The sequence below is a fragment of the Akebia trifoliata genome, chromosome 11 (genome assembly GCF_017979445.1).
Source record: "Akebia trifoliata isolate Shusen 1 chromosome 11, ASM1797944v1, whole genome shotgun sequence".
Taxonomy (NCBI): domain Eukaryota; kingdom Viridiplantae; phylum Streptophyta; class Magnoliopsida; order Ranunculales; family Lardizabalaceae; genus Akebia; species Akebia trifoliata.
Window position 1 is genome coordinate 45,715,058 of NC_141385.1, and position 19,146 is coordinate 45,734,203.

The following is a 19,146-nucleotide window of genomic DNA, read 5'->3' on the forward strand; positions in this document are numbered from 1 at the left end:
ATGGGGTTAGAAATTTCGAAATGGGCTGTTTTTTGGTTGGGAGGATCTTGTAACCGTAGAGATCATCCTCACAAAAAATTAGCCCATTCCAAAACTTCTAACCCATTTAGGACAAAACACATAAGACAAAGCGTAGGATAAAATTTTTAACCATAGAGATCATCCTCACCACGTAGGATAAAATGGACGGTCCATGATTTTTCAACTTGTAAACATGGGGCTAGAAATTTTGAAATGGGCTGATTTTTGGTAAGGATGATTTCCTCACAAAAAATCAGCCTATTCTAGAACTTCTAACCCATGCAGAACAAAACATGTAGGGTAAAGCGTAGGGTGTTGAACGGGACCCATATATATATATATATATAGGGTCCCGTTCGGCACCAAACATTTTGCCCAACAATCTGCCCAACATGTTTTGTCTTACATGGGTTAGAAGTTTTGGAATATGCTGATTTTTGGTGAGGACTATCTCTATGGTGAGAAGATCATCATTAAACATCAGCCCATTCCAAAACTTCTAACCCCATCACAAATGATTTACAAAAAATGGACGATCTATAATTTTTCAACTTGTAAACATGGGGTTAGAAATTTTGGAATGGGCTGATTTTTGGTGATGATGATCTCCTCACCATAGAGATCATCCTCGCTAAAAATCAGCCCATTCCAAAACTTCCAACCCATGTTGGACAAAACATGTTGGGCAAAATGTTGGGTGCTGAACATTTCCCATATATATATATATATATATATATATATATATATATGGGTCCCGTTCAGCAACAAACATTTTGGCAAAACATTTTTCAAAACATGGGTTAGAGGTTTTGGAATAGGCTGATTTTTGGTGAGGATGATCTCTATGGTGAGGAGATCATCATCACCAAAAATCAGCCTATTCCAAAATTTCTAACCCCATGTTTACAAGTTGAAAAATTATAGATCGTCCATTTTTTGTAAATCATTTGTGATGGGGTTAGAAGTTTTGGAATGGGCTGATGTTTGATGATGATCTCCTCACCATAGAGATAGTCCTCACCAAAAATCAGCATATTCCAAAACTTCTAACCCATGTTTTGAAAAATGTTTGTTGCTGAACATTTCCCTATATATATATCACAGAGACAAGATGACTTATGTGAGACCACTCTCGTCCATGAATAGATAATGTGAGACCACTCTTGTCCATGAACAAAACAAGTGTCAAACCAAGATTTGAAACCATTGTTTGGAAACAACGTAATAATGGGTAGAGTAATTTGTTAACCATTCCATTCTAATTGAAATTAATGTATAATTAATGAATTTGTTAATAAAATATCAGTGATTTTGCTTTATCAACGATCACATTGGTAATTTATTAACGAATTCATTGATTATAAAAGTGCCGAATTCATTGTAAAAAGCTTGTTTTGAGAATTAAAATGAACAGTGCACCGAAACTGGAATTTGAACATAAGTTGCCCTCGTTTTTGGAAAACCCTAATTTAAAGAGGATTGGTATGTTGTAAGTAAAGGTTGGTATGGCAATACAAATTTCTTTAAATGAAACCCCTCTTTTCCCGCCACAGGGATTTGAGATACAACTACCTTGAAGGTTCCATACCACCAACATTTGGGAAATTGACGTTTCTCCAAATACTGTAAGTAGCGTCTCCTTCCAATGCTAATCTGCGCCATTTGCGATTATTTTCCTAATTGCGCCTACTCGGCAAATATTTGGTTTCATTTGCAGGATCCTCGAAGTAAATCGGTTAAACGGATCAATTCCAGATGAATTGGGAGACATCTCCTCTCTCACATATTTGTAACATCTGTTCAACACTTGAAAAAACGCTTCATTAATTCTCTAATTTTGTTTCAAACTCACAAATTGTCATTTTTTTTTTGAAACCCTTAGTGATGTTGGGGAGAACCAACTTGGAGGAAATCTTCCATCAGCACTCGGAAACCTAAAGAATCTTACAACAGTGTAAGAAAAAAAAATTTCTTCAAAATTCTAGTAAGTCTTTGATCTTTTGCTTCTAGAATGTAGTTAGCTTGCCAAGATAATTTGATTCAGTTGTTGAAATGAGCTTGATTCGATAATTGCAGTGCTGCAAATGGAAACAATTTGAGTGGTTCGATACCTACTTTCATCAAGAATTGGACAAAACTTAGATATCTGTAAGCTTCTATTTTGACATAATTTGGACCTTTTTAGTTTTAAAATCAAGGATGATTTACCAAAATTGGGAAATTCCTGTTCTAATGAACTATTTACTTTAATTCCAAAAATGGTAAACTGACATTTATGATCAACATTTTATTTGGTTGACATTTATGAGATATTTACATACTAAGACAAATTTTACCATCTACGTAAATGTTGTAGTGAATTTACCTTTATGCCCCTTCATTTTCAAAATGTTTTTTGCAGTATTTTAAAATCAAAGGGGTATAAAGGTAAATTCACCAAATTTTTTTACATAGTTGGTAAAATTTGTCTTAGTATGTAAATATCTCAAGAACCTATATAGTTAGGTAACTTGACCAAAAGTTTTATCTGTTTCTGTAATATGTATTTTCAGCTCGAGGTAAAATGGGTTAGAGTTGTAATAATGTTGAGTGTGATTTTGGAAATCCCGCATTCTCATTGGTCCACACGTATTGAAAAACATACCAACGTGATCTAATATGGGTAATTTAGTTATTTCAGAATTCCTTTCAATTCACGTGGACCAATGAGAATTTGGGGTCTCCAAAGATGAATTCATTAATTGCTGGTCTTGTAGAATATTATACAAGTGAAAATACTTTAGAGAGGATGATTAGATTGTGTGTTACACTTCACAGGTTACTCATTGGAAATCATTTTGAAGGGCCTTTGCCATCAGAAATTTCTAAATTGACAGGACTGCAAAAACTGTTAAGTGCAGTTGTTTTTCTGGGCATGGCATAGAAACTCCTTTTTCATTGTATCACTAATCGATTTTGAAATGTACCAGGTTCGTTAGTGACTTAAATGGCAACAAGTATTTCTCTTTGTCACTTTTGTCAGGATTATCAGAGTTGACATTACTGTGAGAGTTCCAATTCATCATGCAATTATTCTATTTATCATGGGCATTCCATTTAAATAAATAAAAATATATATTTATGCCGGGCATGGGTCTAAATCATCCACAAAAATTTCTTATTTGATACATTCCAATTTATCAAATATCTTTTCTCCCAGTAATGATGTGTGCTCTGTTTATATAAGTTTACCTTGCATACTTTTTTGAACTAAATATTTGATAATACATCTCTTTGCGTATCAAAGCAATATTACAATTTGATGGGGATTAGTGTGTCCAAAACACGTAATGTTGGTGTTCGATAGTGACTCAGGTTTTGTGTGTTCAAGCTTTAGAAGCATCACATATTTCATTAATGCACTTACCAATTCTCTCACTTGCCAACTGTTGCTGCAGAATATTGAGGAATTGCTCAGTAACTGGTGCAATCCCTGAAGAAATTGACACAAAATTATTAAAACATCTGTAAGTCCTCTCCAATAAAATACTCATTTTTATGCTTTCTTGTGTGAATTGTCTGTTCCTTAATTCAAACTCTTAGCTGTTAGGGTATTTTGATACTTCAGATTCATTGGCACCACTCATAGATGAAAGATTTAATCTATATATGATCAGTAAAAAGATTGCTCCAATCTTTTGGGAATTGGGAACTTAATCGTCTTCTGACACCAATATGTCCTCAAGTATCTTTCTATAAGACATTGATTTTACATTTTACAAGATTACTGATTGGTGTAGATCAGTTCAGTTACCTTGTTAAGATTTAGTTATCGCAAGTCCATAGCTATAATAAGATCATGAAGATTGTCACTAGGTATTGGAGGGCCAATATCCTTACCTCCACAATGCAACTTGTGGCACCTTGGGATACGATTGTATCTCATTCTCGTTTCACTGACAGATATTGAGCCAGTCGATGAATTCCAACTAGACTCCCATCCCACCAATGAAACTTCTAGGGATATTCTTAAAAATAAACCTTTATCCCGAGTATCATCTGAGACTCCCTGACCGGAGTGACAATAGTGTGCTTCCCTTGAGAAGCCTACTCTGATGACGAAGGGACCTCTTTGCCAACAATTGACATGGCTAATCTCACGCATTGGGAACACAACCAAAGCACAAAACTCGAGGATGTGAGACAACCTGTCAGTAAGTTATGATTCCTACAGGTTGAAATTAATTAAAACAAGGGAGGCCAACACACTAAAATGGGGTAGTATTAAATGCAAAGGAAGATTGGACTCCCTTGTGAACTCCGTTAATTTATTGAATTGTAGATTGACTTGATTTTCGAAGTGAAACCAACCAGAGGAGATTAAACTTCAGAGGGTCGAGGATTTGGGAACCTAACTAGGGTCTGCTTGATTGGTATCTTTGGTCTAAACAGAACATAGACTTTGGGGGAACTTCTTTTGATGACTTTGTTTTTAGATGGAACTCTTTATGTAATTCTTGAAGTTTTATCTTTATCTTTTCTTTTTTTATTTTGTTGCTCGTTGTGAGGCCTCCTCAGCCTCCTTGTACTCTTTTCCCCTTTATCAATAGATTATACTTATCAAAAAAAAAAAAACTAGGGTCTGCTTGATTGGTGGGAGTTGTTTTTCAAGGGAATAAGAAATCCTTTGGAAAATGGTCATGGGAAAATCAATTCCATTATTTGATTGCTCCTAGGAAAATATCAAAAAGAGAGTTCATGTTTACATAGTTTTATAACTTGTTGAGTGAACTTCATGTTTGGTCAAGTCGACCCGGCTTGGTTGGAATATCATGGTGACTCGGCCCCATAATTCAATGGAACCAACTTGCCAACTTTGCTTGGCAATCATCAAGTCAATCGATTGAGTCAGCTCAAAAATGCACCTAGACAGGTGAAACACTCGACATTCATAAAATAAACTAGTTCCACCAGAGATTATTAAAGAAAACCTGATAAGCAATTGCAAATGATTCCTAGGCTAAGTTACAATCCTATAGGTCTACTCCCAAATATTAAAATGAGGGATCTTAAGGAAGATAGCATGTTATATTGACAAAAAAATCAAGAAAAAAAAGGAATGGAGAAGAAGATCAATAAAGGGGAGAAGATGAAGAGTAGGGATTATTACCTTGGAATCACACCAAGAAAAGTAATTCTACCCAAGAATCACATTACGAAGAGCCATGAATTCACACCACACATCCAATCTCTAGAAAACCTTTAAGTTTTTATTCAGTATCTCATAATAATAAAAATCTATAATAATGTCTTTACACTATTTATAGAAGACTCAAAACCCTAATCTAATATAAGTCATTAATCAATATAACAAGACCTATTGGCTAAGAATTAAACTTAAATATAACAAAACCAAAAAATGTCATCTATGTCCCAATCCTGTAATATCTCCTGTGAATTTTCAACATATGAAAACTCACTAGAAAGACATGATATAGTAGCCAAATTGCTCCTAAACATCTATACTATGACCATGGACTAAAACAACATAAAAAATAAGCCTAAACACTAAACATAATCACTAAAACAGAACCTCATAAGAATAAAACTAAATAAAGCAATAAAATTTAATTAATCATTCAATGGAAAGGCTCATAATCTCAGATGTCCTCATCAGAATTTGGAGGTTGATTGATTACAACTTCGATCTTACAGATCAGCTTCACTCTTTCAACAATAATACCAATTACTCTTTTCTTGCAAATGTTTATCTTTTTTTATAATGGTTTTTTACTGGATGCTTGGTATCTTCTCTTGCAGTGACTTGAGCTTTAACAACTTGACAGGAGAAATCCCAAAAAGTCTTCACAATGTAAATTTCTTGTAAGTGGCTATGGGAAAAGGTCACGTAATTGTAATTAATCATTACTTGTCATTTGTTGAGTCAGTTAAAACTGATAAAAGAGGAGTGTTTTCTGTTCAGGTACCTCACAAGAAATAATTTAAGTGGACGAATCCCTGAGTGGGTCCCAGGTTCAAATGCAAACTATCTGTATGTAATTTTTATTTTTATTTTTGATATTTTAATTTCTCTCTAGCTTTGTGAATAGCATTCTCATTATATGTTATTTAGTAGTGTTTGGAGCATTTTGATAAGGTTGACAAGTTGGACTTACTATAGATTGCCTCTAGTTACTGCATGTTATCCACTGATTAGTTTGGAGTTTTTATTATTAAAATTGATTTATTTTTAATAGATTGGAGTTTTTATTTCCTTTGTCAAGTAACTATTATATATTCATTGTTAATGAGTACAAGAGTTAGGGAAGAAAGTTCCTATGTATAATGAGTATCTATGTACACTTGTTGTTCCAAGAAAATCTGCTACTCTGTTGTCCTCTCTTTGAGAAGCTCTTTCTCGTGTTGGCTCAAAATAAATTGCGACCAAGGAGATGTATGCATTTCACTCTAATCACACAAACTCACTGATATACCTATCTTCTTGTTGGCATGGTCAAACATTTAAAAGCTCGATTAGTGGTGAAATGACATACTTAGTCTTATAGAGTTGATTATTCCAAGAAGTGTTTTTCTATTTCCTAGTTTAATCTATTTGACTTATTGTATCCGTTGCTATTAATCTTTCTTGGCGTCCTTACCAACTTGATGTGAAGAATGTATTTTTTCATGGTGATTTGCATGAGAGAAATTTGTACTGACCAATCTCCAGTGATTGCATGTTACGTGGCAATAGTTGCTGGGTTACTCCATACCTTCTCTTTAACAGCTGATGTTTAAAAATTCAACTTGTATAAATTTGTTTCACTTCTCTTCCACATCAACTCTGGTGTGTTGTTGATTTCACGTGCTTTTGTGCTATTATTATATCTTAATATGCAATTTCTGCATAGAAGGAATACTAGAGTTTACGGTGATTTTGTAAAGTTTCCCTTTGACAGGAATATTCCTATTTTCTTCTTCATTATTTTATTAAATTCTTATCTTGCAGGGATTTTTCATACAATAATTTCACAACTGTACCTTCACAGCTGACTAACAAGTCATACATGTGAGAAAAATGCATCAAGCATGTTCTTTTGTGCTCTGTAATTTCTAATTTATTATGAATTTGTCATATATGAATTCTCCTTTATATTCTTCAGGAACTCCTTTGCATGCTGCGGTCAAAATGAATCTTTTGGGTAAGCTCTAAGTCTTTTTTGTTGCATTTTTTTTCATTTTGATTAGTTGAAAAGGGTTCTTACTCATTTTGAAGCTATACAAGTTCAGTGTTTTTAATAAATGTACCTCTCTTTGTAGATTTTCTCCGTTGCAAATCATGAATGAGCAGTGTCCTGGTAAAATGTCGAACTGTAAGTTTATTGTTCTAGAATCCATGCCTCAATGATTATTTTTACATTCAGCCAAGTTTTCTGTTAAAAATGACATTACCAAAGCAAAATTGCTGTCACACAGTATTATTTGGAAGCACAATGCTGTTTGCATTACATTAATTGTGTAGTCCTAACTGAATCTCCTTTCTTATGAAGGCCCATGTGAGACTGCCATAAGTATAAGATCTACATTCTTCCTAGGTTTATAGCCATGTACTACTTCAAATGGACTCATGCCTGTGGTTATATTATTGGAGCTATTATATGCAAACTCATCTATGGACAGTAATGAATCACACGATCTAACATTCTCTCCTATTAGACGCCTCAATAAATTTCCTATTGATATTGACAATCTCAGTTTGACCATCCGTCTGTGGGTGATACACGTTGAAAATTGGAGCGTAGTCCCCATCATGTGCCACAGTGTCTTCCAAAAATAACTCATGAATCAAACATCCTGGTCAGACACTATAGTCCTTGGCAACCCATGCAAATGAACTACTTCCTCAATGAAAATCTTTGCTATGTTAGATGCATTGGAGCCTTAAAACAAGCAATGACGTGAACCATTTTCAGGAAACGATCCACTATCACAAATATGGAATCGTGCTTCTAAATAGTCTTTGGGAGGCCTAGCACAAAATCCATGTTGATGTCTTGCCACGTGGAACGTAGCACTGGCGAAGGGGTATACAAGCCCGTGTTTTGCTTCTTTTGTTTTTCCAGCTGACATGTCCTACATTGCCCTATAATCTTAACTACAGCTTGCTTGAGACTTGGTCAATAGACACGATCCTCAATGAGGGCCATGGTCTTGTCTTGGCCAGAATGATTGGCTGCTCCACCTGTGTGGAGTTCTCAAAAGAGAAATTATCTTTGGATTAAGAGTGACAAGATGTTTTGGAGAGTCAATGCAGAAAAATTGGTAGTGGAATCTGAGGTTCAAAAGGCCATTTAATGAAAAATAGATCTCAGTACAAAACCTAGCCAGGGACCAAAAATGAGTAAAAACTTTATTGAAATTTATTGGCTGACATAGGAAATACATTCTTGAGAGAATAGGTGATTACTACAATGTTTTCATTACCATGACTAGCGCCTCCCTAGTTAAAACATAATTGTACAATCTTCAACTAAGCCAACTAAAATAAGGCTAATAAACTTGAGTGAGTTTGTAGGCTCCAAATTCAAATGAATGGACCTTTCAAATGGAATTTAAAATCTAATTGTATCCAAATAACATCGACACTGTAAAAAATCCCCAGCATGCATCTGCTGAGCTAGGGAATATTTTGGGCTCATTTTCTTTAAAGGTTCATTGTTCGTTCATAATAATAATAATAATAATAATAATAATAATAATAATAAAGGTATTTAGTCACAAATAAGCCAGTGACAAGCATGTTTCTTGCAGATTCTTCCTTGTATATCAATTGTGGTGGAGAGGGTGCAACCATTGATGGGAAGTACTATGAACAAGATAATAGCACGTTACCTTTCTACATAAGTCCGAATAATAGTTGGGCTTACAGTATTTCAGGAGACTTCATTTCAAAATCTGACAGTCCACGACACTACATAAGGAACTTGTCATGCGTAAATGTTTTGCCTGATGCATCTTCATATACAATCGCATGCAGTTCTTGTTGGAATTTAGAGGGTTGAATTGGAAAACCCTTTAATATTCATTTAATTGCAACCATATGGAAAATTAATCTATTAACCATAGGGTATTTAAATCCCATGTTTGCTTTATGCTTTATACTTTATGCTTTATGCTTTTTACTTTATTGCTTTTAGTTTAATTGATAGTTTTGGTTTTGCCTTGAGTAATTTTAGTCCCACATCGACTAGGAGAAGAATTGATTTGCAATTCTTAAGTAGTTGTGCTTCTAATAGCTTTAAAGTGGATAGAAGTAGTGGGCGGGCTCACGGGGGTCCAAGAGGAAAACCCATAGTTCTAGTTGGAATTTGGATCCACCGGTCCGAAAACCTTAATGCGTGTGCGCACGTACGACGTGCGCGCAGGGGGGGTGCAAAATCTAGGATTTACACCTCACGTGGGTACGCGCAAAGGCCCATTTTTGCTTTAATTATCAAGGCCCAAGCCCAATTTTATTTCAAAATTCTAGACGTTTTTTAAATTTAAATTTTGTTTTGAACCAGTGTGTGTACAATCATTTTCTCTTTTATTTATATCAATTGTTTAGTCGATTTAAACTACTTGATTTTCTCTGCTATTATATATTCTCGAATTATCATTAATTTATTATTCGTTGTGAGAGCACACAACATCGTTGAGTTCGAAGTTACGTTCCAATTTAGAGTACCCTTTTGGATATGTGGGTTGTTGAATCTTGCAGAACGAACGCCTACAGGCTATGGTACCGTAGCAGGGGCGAATTTCGTTTTAGGACAGTGCTTTGTGCACACCTCAACCATTTCTTTTTAGGTAATATTTTTCTTTTACATTCAATTTCGAAATTAAGATTTGTTCTAACTTCTTCTCTATTTATCATAAGAAATCAGTATTTAGAAACAACAGTTCTCCTCTCTCACTCGTTTACCATGGCCTTTGTGTACGTAATGGCAATTACACAGTAAAACTTCACTTTGCTGAAATAGTATTCAGAGACCGAGATGACTATAGCATGCTGGGGACCCGTGTATTTGATGTATATATTCAGGTAATAGGATCTCCTTATAATTGAAAAACGGCACAATACCCTTGTTCTATTGCCTTTATTATAAAAAGTTCTCATTGCAGGGTATCAGAGTACTGAAGGATTTCAATATCAAAGAAGAAGCAAAGGGGCAAAAAGTATCGATTAAGGAATTCAATGCTACTGTCACAGACCATCATCTAGAGATCCACTTCTACTGGGCTGGCAAAGGGTCCATACTCGTTCCACCTAGAATTTATGGACCTCTTTTATCAGCGATTTCTATAACTTCTGGTAGAAGATAGTCTCTCCCCGACATTTTTTTATTGTCTGTTACCTAAATATTTGATCTCTTACTTCCCTTTTCCTTTCATTCAGACGCAAAACATGGCAAAAAGTTATCTCCTGCAATTATAGCTGCAATCGCAATAGCTGCAATCATCATACCTCTTGTGATTTTGGCTGTCATTTGGAAAATGGGCTGGCTGAGACATAAACAATTACCCAAACATGGTGAGAATTTTATGCACTTACTGATATGGCTACCCACTCACATTCCCACCATGCACTTAATGATAATTTTTGTTTATTTAACACATTTCCCTTGAAACAGAACTCCAGGGTCCAGAGCTCATAAAAAAATCTATTACCTTTCAACAACTGGCAGATGCTACTCAAAATTTCAGCCCTGCCAATGTGATTGGCTAAGGAGGTTCAGCGACAGTATACAAGGCATTCTTTCTCTTATGGAAGCTTACATCTTTTTAGCCTTTTTTTTTTTTTTTTCATTTGTTTCATATATTGGCCAAATGCATTGTTTCCCATGAATGCAGGCTGAATTGAAAGATGGGCTCGTACTGGCAGTGAAGAAACTTTATCAAAAGTCAATGCAAGGAACTCGTGAATTTATGAGTGAAGTAACTTTCCTTACTTCCTTGAAACACGACAATCTTGTTCGACTTTGGGGCTGGTGTTTAGGAGATGACCAACTCTTGCTAATTTACGAGTACATGGAAAACAATTCCCTCGCCCATGCTTTATTTGGTAATCTTTAACAACCTCTCATGGATTGTTTAGGTGCCCCATGTTTTTTCCCCCATAACGCGTGATGAGTGGAGACTTGGTGATCAACAGGTACAGGATCCAACTTGGTATGTAATTGGCAAACAAGGTATAAGATTTGCCATGGAATAGCAAAGGGCTTAGCTTACTTCCATGGAGAATCAGAACTGAAGATTGTTCATAGGGATATCAAGCCCAGCAATGTTTTGCTTGACAGAAACCTCAATGCTAAGATATCTGATTTCGGATTGGCTAGGGCATATGACGAGGAACACACACAAATGACCAAACTTGGCGGAACACAGTAAGTAAACAAATCCTCTTTTTACCACATCAATTTTACATCTGAGCATATCACTTTCATTGTGAAAATGTAGTCTTAGTAGCACTTCCCAATTTGGATGCAAGAGTTGTGATTCATGAATACTTCTAATATGGTTTGGTTGTTTCTAGGTTATTAGATATTTCCCCAATCTATTTTATATTGTAATTTTTGTTTTCTCTGGTAGTGGATACATGGCACCTGAGTATGCAATGCGGGCATATTAACAGAAAAAATAGATGTTTACAGCTTTGGAGTCGTCACCCTAGAAATTGTTAGCGGGAAGAGTAATGCAGTTGAGCATCCGAATGAGGAGACGGAATTCCTTTTGGACAAGGTATTATATTATTAGCAACAAAATATATATATATTTGCTTATCATGGGCATCCCCATCCTTTGGGTGAGATTAATTCCATGGCCACACACACCACCCCTTCGGAAAGTCTTACATGCAATTGGTTGAGTCGAGGGTCAACCGGACCTTGGAGGGTGGCCCCAAGGAATTCATTGCTTCGTGGGGTTTCAAACACTTGACCTACCCTTCTTGAGGAGCTTATCAAGGCTTTGCTTGCCACTAGCCCAACCCCTTGGGGTTACTCTGCCTAATATGAAAACAACACATCTGACTATATTATTGTAGATATATGAACCACTAATCAGATTATGTTATGGTGTGAGACTACAGGCCTACGTTTTGCGCAAGGAGGGGAAGCTTTTGGATTTGGTCGATGGAGCTGTTGTAGATGGACCGGGCTATTCAGAGGATCAAGCAAGCATGATGTTGGAATTAGCAATGATGTGCACCGATCAGTCCCCTACGCTCAGACCTACAATGTCTGAAGTGGTGACCATTCTTGAAGGCCAAAAAACTATAGAGGAGGTTTCTGCCGCTAAACAATCCATCTCGACCAATCCCCGTGATAATCCTTCTCTATCTACTGGAAAGCCCAGCACTTCTAAGGGTGGAATAACTAATGCCGGAGTTGTTGCATAGAGAGGGATGGAACTTAAGCTCTTCCCTACTTGTTTACCGATTTGGTTATATATGTACTTGGTGAACCAGCTAGTTGTGCTTGTATTTGTTTTGTGGTTTGATATCTGTTTGTTGTATCTAGTATTGGTAATGTATGAATATATGGTATCTTAGGGTCGTTTGTTAAATTGAACAAATAAGTGTTGAAAGATTATAATTGTTGAAATTGTATAAACGTTGATTTTAAGTGTTGAGAATGTTGTTTGTTTACCTGTTTGAATAGTGTTGAACTGATTCAAATTAAATATTGTAACCACAAAATATTGTTTGTTAGTTACTGCTGAAAGCTGATAAAATGACTATATTATCCTTTTCAATCACAATATACTCTATTTAACTGCTAATTCAATCACACATAATAATAAGAGCATAAATGGAAAAGATGATATGTTTTGATATTTTAAATTACATACACAATTTATTGTACCAAAATTTTAAATTATAAAATAATAATTTTCTCATCCAATTTTAAATCTGTTCATACAACACGCATGATCTTCTCTCTCATAGGAGCAATTGGAGTAGTCCATTAGCTTATTTCAAAGATGAAAGAACTTAATTTTGGGTGAATAATTTTTATGGAAATGAATGATGGGTAATTATAAAAGCACCCTACAAATTAATAAAGGCAACCCACACCATAGCCAATTATTTTTGTCTTATATAGGTTAAATTTTTTGGAATGAGCCAATTTTTGGTGAGGATGATCTATATGGTCTGGACATCATCCTCACAAAAAATCAGCCCATTTCAAAACTTCTAATCCTATCAAAACTGGTTTCCAAAAAAAAAAAAGGACGATTTACGATTCTTGAACTTGTTTTGATGGGGTTAGAAGTTTTGAGATGGGCTGATTTTTGACGAGGATGATCTCCTCATCATAGAGATCATTCTCACCAAAAATCAACTCATTCAGAAACTTTTAACCCATAATAGACAAAACAATTCGGCTACGGTGTGGGTTGCCCTTATTAATTTGTGGGGTGCCTATATAAATACTCATGAAGGATAGATGGGGACATGAGAGGTAATATATTTTTAAACATAAGGGCATGCTTGTCCGTGCAAAAAAAAAAAAAAACCAGCGTTTACCGATTCAACAAAAAAATTAAGTGAGCCAACTTCACTTAATTTTTTTCACTTATTTTTCAATCGTAAGTGTCGAAAATATAGAGTAAACAAACATGTTGATTTATTAATAAGTGCTGAATTATTTTCTTTCAGCATTAAATGCTGAAAATAAGACAGACAGCCCTAAGTTTTATGTAAATGCTTCTACTTTTTCCCTTCGTTTCTTGTAGGTGTTAGATTTATTTTCTTTCTTTTTGGCTCCACCATTAGATAGTTCAGTAAGTTAAATCTAGTTAAATAATCCTAGCTGTCGGATTCTTCACATCCTTCTAAATGATAGGAAACATCCAATGTTCACTTGAGAAAATTTCTTTGAATTGAATGGAAGGATCATTGGATTAGGTCGGTTTTTTTATACTGTGCTGAATAGCTTGTATTTTTTTGTCCAAAATGACAGCCCTAATTTGACATCTTGTTTTAAGGATTTGGGGTTGGCTAAAACGAAACAATGAAATTAAATATGATGTTTGGAACTAATTACTATTCTTTTTTTAATGATCACTGCACCTTTTCATTTCTTCTCCACCAACTCCAAGATATTTAGTCATCGTTTCTACTCCGATTGAAAAAAAAAGCTCTAAAGGGACTTCCTATGATGACTATAGTGATCGACTACTAAACAAAGGTTGATTGTCCTAGTATCGTGGGGGTTGGTCGTTTCTTCCATTTTATTTTGAAATCCTTCATCAATGAGTCTATATCCTCTTATTATTTTTGCTTTGCCTCCCTCCCACTTTTTTTATTTTTTATTTTACCTTTTTGAGTTGGGTTCCAAAACAGTGTTATGTTCCTATTAGTCGTTTAGACTAAACACATTGGCTGCATGCCATATAGAAAACGGCTTAGTTTCGTTCAAGTTTCTTGTGCTTGCTTTGTAGGACCAGTAAGAGTGATGTGTTTATGTTAGTAATTGCTTTGTAACGTATTGAGAAGCCACGCTGTGAATAGATACTTAAACTATGAAGCAGTACTCTTTATGAGCTTCAGCATACTATATGATTTTGTAGAAGGATCTCTTTGATCTCCAAAAGTCAATTTACTTAGTATATTTTTTAATGAGCTCTGGTGTAGATGATAATGATTATTAAACTTTGTCTACGGTTGGATCAATAAAAGCTGGTTGCATAATACTCTAAAAGAGCTTTTTTACGCTAGCCGCCACCCAAGATTAATACTAAGGATAACATCTTCTCCATCCATTAATCACTCTTTATGGATAATCAGAATTTACAGGATAAAAATGGTCCATTTTGGATTTACTATTTCCATAAATATAAGATAATGTCTCATCCCTAGTAGGTGTCCTTACTAAAGTGGCTGGCCTAACATACCCACCCTTGATTTCCAGGAAAACACTATGACTACTGGTGAAGTGGCCTCAAGATTGTACCTCATATCGCACATCTTGATGTGAAAGTGTGTAGGAGCCATAGATTCTTTTTGCTCAGGAGAGCATTCTTCCATTGTTCATACCTTCTATTCTTGTATTTTGATCGCACATCTTGATGTGAAAGTGCGTAGGAGCCATAGATTCTTTTTGCTCAGGAGAGCATTCTTCCATTGTTCATACCTTCTATTCTTGTATTTTGATCCACTCCTTTGCTTTGGCTGATCAGTGGGATACTTGCATGGAATTATCTCGCCCATTAATATATGAATCGTGATAATCTAATTTACCCACGTGACCTACTCAATCCACACCCCTGACATGACATATTCAGAAATTGTAGATGTACCCTCCTCAGGATACAAAACTGCACTTCCACATAAGGCAGATCTACAGTTTCAAACATGTCACATCAGGGGTGTCCATTGAGTATGCCACATGGGTAAGTCAAATTACCACGGCTCTTAATATATTTATCTCCTGAAAAGAAGAAAGATATAGGAATGAAAAGAAAGCCACAAAGCGCTACAAAGTTCTAAATGTGAATAAATTTATTTCGGTATTTATGTAAATGGTAAATGATTGACAATAAATACAAGTTGGGGTGCCAATAAAATCTCTCTCTCTCTCTCTCTCTCTCTCTCTCTCTAAATTTCTTGCCTAATCATAATTGTAATGCTTAGATAATAATTAGCCAAATCTTAAATTGGGATGTGATAAACAATTAAAGAAATTTGGGATGTAATAAGTAAAAATTAGGGTGACTATAGCAGCACTCTAAAAAAAATTCCAACAACGCCGCAATAGGGTCTAGTAAGAACCATGTCTTCAACGCCTCCGACTCCCCAAATCTTCCTGCGAGTCAACTCACCGTGAACTCGTCTCCGTCGAAAGGAAAAACAAACGTATCTGGTCTACGAAAGATTGGCAAAAAAAGGTCCTCTCTTTCACAGAATTCTTTCATGGAATCCAAAATCTAGGGTTTCTCACAAACCATTCGAAGATCCTCTGCGTCTCAGCTGGTGCTGGTCAAGAAGTAATGGCGTTATCAAAGATGGGTGTGATCGATGTCACAGGTGTCGAACTCATGGATTTGCCTCCACTGGCTAGTAGAGCTGATCCTCATAATCTTCCGTTCTTTGATGGTGTTTTCGATTTAGGGTTTAGTGCTCATCTTGGTGAAGCGTCTCCGAATCGGTTTGTTGCCGAATTGGAAAGAACGGTTCGGATTGGTGGGGTTAGTGTTACTGTTGTTGAGGAATGTTCGGATGAAGAATTGGGTGAAATTAAGGGTCTGTTTAGTGGATCGAGTTTTGTTGGTGCACGTAATGTCACGTAGATTGGGTTGAAAATGACTCAGATTATAATGAGAAATAAAATCCCTCCTTGAACTACAACAATCTTGAATTAATTCTTGAAATTTAAGTTAACTATTCTTTGTTATTTTTATTATTTTTCACTCAAAACAGTGGTGATCCTGACAATTTAGATTCTCTACTGGTATAGTATGCTACTGTTATTTGCAATCCACAATGGGGTTTGTATAATTCCATATTAATTTAAGAAAATTTAGTGAGAAGGGGCATGTTACAGAGATTAATCTTAATTCAAGAGTCCAAAAATTGGGGAGGAGCTACACGGATTCCGGGTTAATTCTGAACTAGGAATATGTTTTGGGATATGAGTTGGTCTTGAGTCTCTTAACCCTCTTCGTTAGGTTTTAGCTTAGTGTCTTCCATTGCAAGTTTCATATCTAAGCCATGGTTTTAAAAATCATCCTAGACAAAGATGGCTCGCTTGTGCCATCTTAATATCATTTGTGAACGAGACAAGATCATATATCCGAGTTAATCCCTCTTCCTCTTCTTTTGGGTTCATGGATCCAAAAATAAACCGTCTCGTCTGAGATAACGTTATGATTGCTCATGAACGAGACAAGATAGTTTTTCAAGATTGAAAACCATGGTTCAAATGAACTCGTTAAAGAATAACTTATCGTGATTGTAGGCAACATTCACATTTATACAAGCAATCCACCTTTCACTCTCAGCATTCATCTTAGGAATTATAAATGTCCTAACTAGAGATCTAAAGAGTTATCTTTATGATGGTAGTAGCCTTCTGCCCTTTTTTCCTTCTTCCATTAAGAATGGTAAGAGAGGAGCCTTCCCAGTCACAACTCTAGATGATGAGCCTGAGTTCAAGTTTCATTTTGGTTGGCACTTTTTATTTATTTATTTTATCTTTTAAGTTGTATTTTAATTATTTTATTTGTTAAAGTAACCCATAAATGGTGCCTTTTAGGGACAACACAAATTTACTTGGTTTGATCTTCATCAGAAATTTTCTGCAACAATATTATTATATCTCAAGAAACCTCAAATTCCATTACACTTGCAACAAATTGTTGTAAAAGATGTGTTGATTTATTCCCTAACTTGAATTTTTTGGGTGTATCTTGTAGCCGAGGGTGTGTGGGCCTTCGGATGTCATATATATTCCAAGTTCATATTGTATTTTCATAGTTTTCATCAATAAAGAACTATCATCGCCTCCCAGTGGATGTAGGCAATTTTACCAAATCACGTAAATCTCTTGAGTTCTTTGTTTTTTCTGTTTTTAATATTCATAGTTTGTCAATCTTGATCGGTCGTTGGGAGTTTTTCCACAACAAGATGACAGTGAGCCCTAATCTTGTTAATGTCACAACCAAAATTGTTTAAACAATAAAACATAAAGGTTAAAGGCGGGCATCGAAAAATCTTAGAAGATCCTTCTAAACCTCAAAGAAGAATTCTACTTGAGCTTGTGAAAAAGCACTCTACATAATAATATAATTGGTAGCTTTGATGGAGGATATTAGTTGGAGACAAAAGTCTAAAATTAAATGGTTGAAAGAAGGGGATAATAATACGGAGTTTTTTTTCATAAAAAGACTAATTTTCAAAGAAGAAGCAACCATATCTCTAATTTTTCAATCAACAGGTCTTTGGTGGAAGGGGATGAGGAGATTAGGGAAGGAGTGGTTAAATACTAAAAGGAGCTTTATAGGGAACAAGAGAGCATAAGACCCCATCCCGCTAATTTGGATTTCAATATGCTATGCCAGGAAGACAATGAGTGGTTAGAAAGACCTATGAAGGAATAAGATGTGAGATCTATTATTTCTTCCATGAGTGGGGACAAGGCCCCTGAGCCAGACGAGTTTACTGTGGCTTTTTCAAACATTGTAGGGATATTGTTTCTAAGGATTTATAGAGGTGGTTAAAGAGTTGCAAGGGAACAATTGCTTGGATTACGGGTTGAACAGTACCTTTGTGGCTTGATTCCCAAAAGAGTAGATGTGGATAATCTTCGGGGCTTTTGGCCTATTAGCTTGGTGAGCTCGGTTTACAAAATCATTTCGAAGGTTTTAGCCTTGAACAGTACCTTTTTGCTTCATATTGCTTCTAACTAGTTAAGAATAAAAATAAAATATTTAAAAAACATTTACAAAATAAAGATCAGATTCGTCGAAATCCTAATCGGATTTTGTCAAAAACTGGATCAAACTATTGTCCTCAGTAGCAGCGTCAATTTATTCATCGCAGTTTACCACAATAAAAATAAAGAATAAAATAATTACACCTTGGTAAGCCTTGACAAAGACAACAAAGATTCTCGATTCTAACTTAAAACGATTAAGTATAAAAGCAACTAATAAAATTGATTTGAATCAAACTAAATCTAAACTTTTGCAAAAATAAATAAAAAAATAATATCGCAATGTAAAGGATTAGATCGGGCGAATCCACCAAAAACAAATCATCTCAATAGTTTATTTGTTTCTTTATCTCGATCTGATCAATAATCTAATGTGTTTGATCGGAAGATTAAATTTGTTAAACATAATAAATCTAAAATTTGTGATTAGACCTAATAAGATGAAATCGAAAGGACTATTTACAGTCTCCCTAACAAAGCATGATTTTAGCTTGAACTTATCTAAGCCTAAATCATCAAAATCAGGAAAAGGAAACCATATCTGATGATCCCTACTTAACAAGTTATCATCACAATTAAACAATGGAATACATATGCAAAACAAATTAACTATCTAAGATAATCTTGTTTAGGTTTTATCAGCCTCTTTATCAGAGGTCTAGCTAAT

At 35.2% G+C, this 19,146-nt stretch overlaps 1 protein-coding gene, 1 long non-coding RNA gene and 1 pseudogene across 4 annotated transcripts in view; 2 read left to right on the forward strand and 1 right to left on the reverse strand.

The window, feature by feature from the left end:
* The window catches only part of LOC147392071 (uncharacterized), a 57,841-nt gene extending 42,468 nt beyond the window's left edge, over nt 1-15,373 (reverse strand). The window contains exon 1 of one of the 2 annotated variants that reach the window (XR_015183274.1): nt 15,180-15,373. This is a non-coding gene — a long non-coding RNA (uncharacterized LOC147392071). Of the gene's footprint in view, nt 1-14,999; nt 15,105-15,179 lie in introns of those variants that run through there. The other variant, XR_015183275.1, reaches the window with a different exon arrangement.
* LOC147392074 (uncharacterized) lies at nt 1,450-10,297 on the forward strand. The gene is made up of 12 exons (XM_086460084.1): nt 1,450-1,646; nt 1,739-1,810; nt 1,904-1,975; nt 2,098-2,169; nt 3,459-3,527; nt 5,821-5,883; nt 5,984-6,052; nt 7,010-7,069; nt 7,164-7,202; nt 7,321-7,373; nt 8,812-10,084; nt 10,165-10,297. Exons 1-11 carry the CDS (start codon nt 1,549-1,551, stop codon nt 9,060-9,062), a joined length of 918 nt encoding a protein of 305 aa, XP_086316210.1. The 5' UTR covers nt 1,450-1,548; the 3' UTR covers nt 9,063-10,084; nt 10,165-10,297.
* Nucleotides 10,049-12,684, forward strand: LOC147392075 (putative LRR receptor-like serine/threonine-protein kinase At1g53430; annotated as a pseudogene). Its single transcript, XR_015182600.1, has 8 exons — nt 10,049-10,084; nt 10,165-10,354; nt 10,439-10,573; nt 10,674-10,756; nt 10,894-11,104; nt 11,195-11,426; nt 11,632-11,781; nt 12,131-12,684. The product of XR_015182600.1 is annotated as a putative LRR receptor-like serine/threonine-protein kinase At1g53430 (transcript).
* Nucleotides 15,374-19,146: the final 3,773 nt, after the last annotated feature.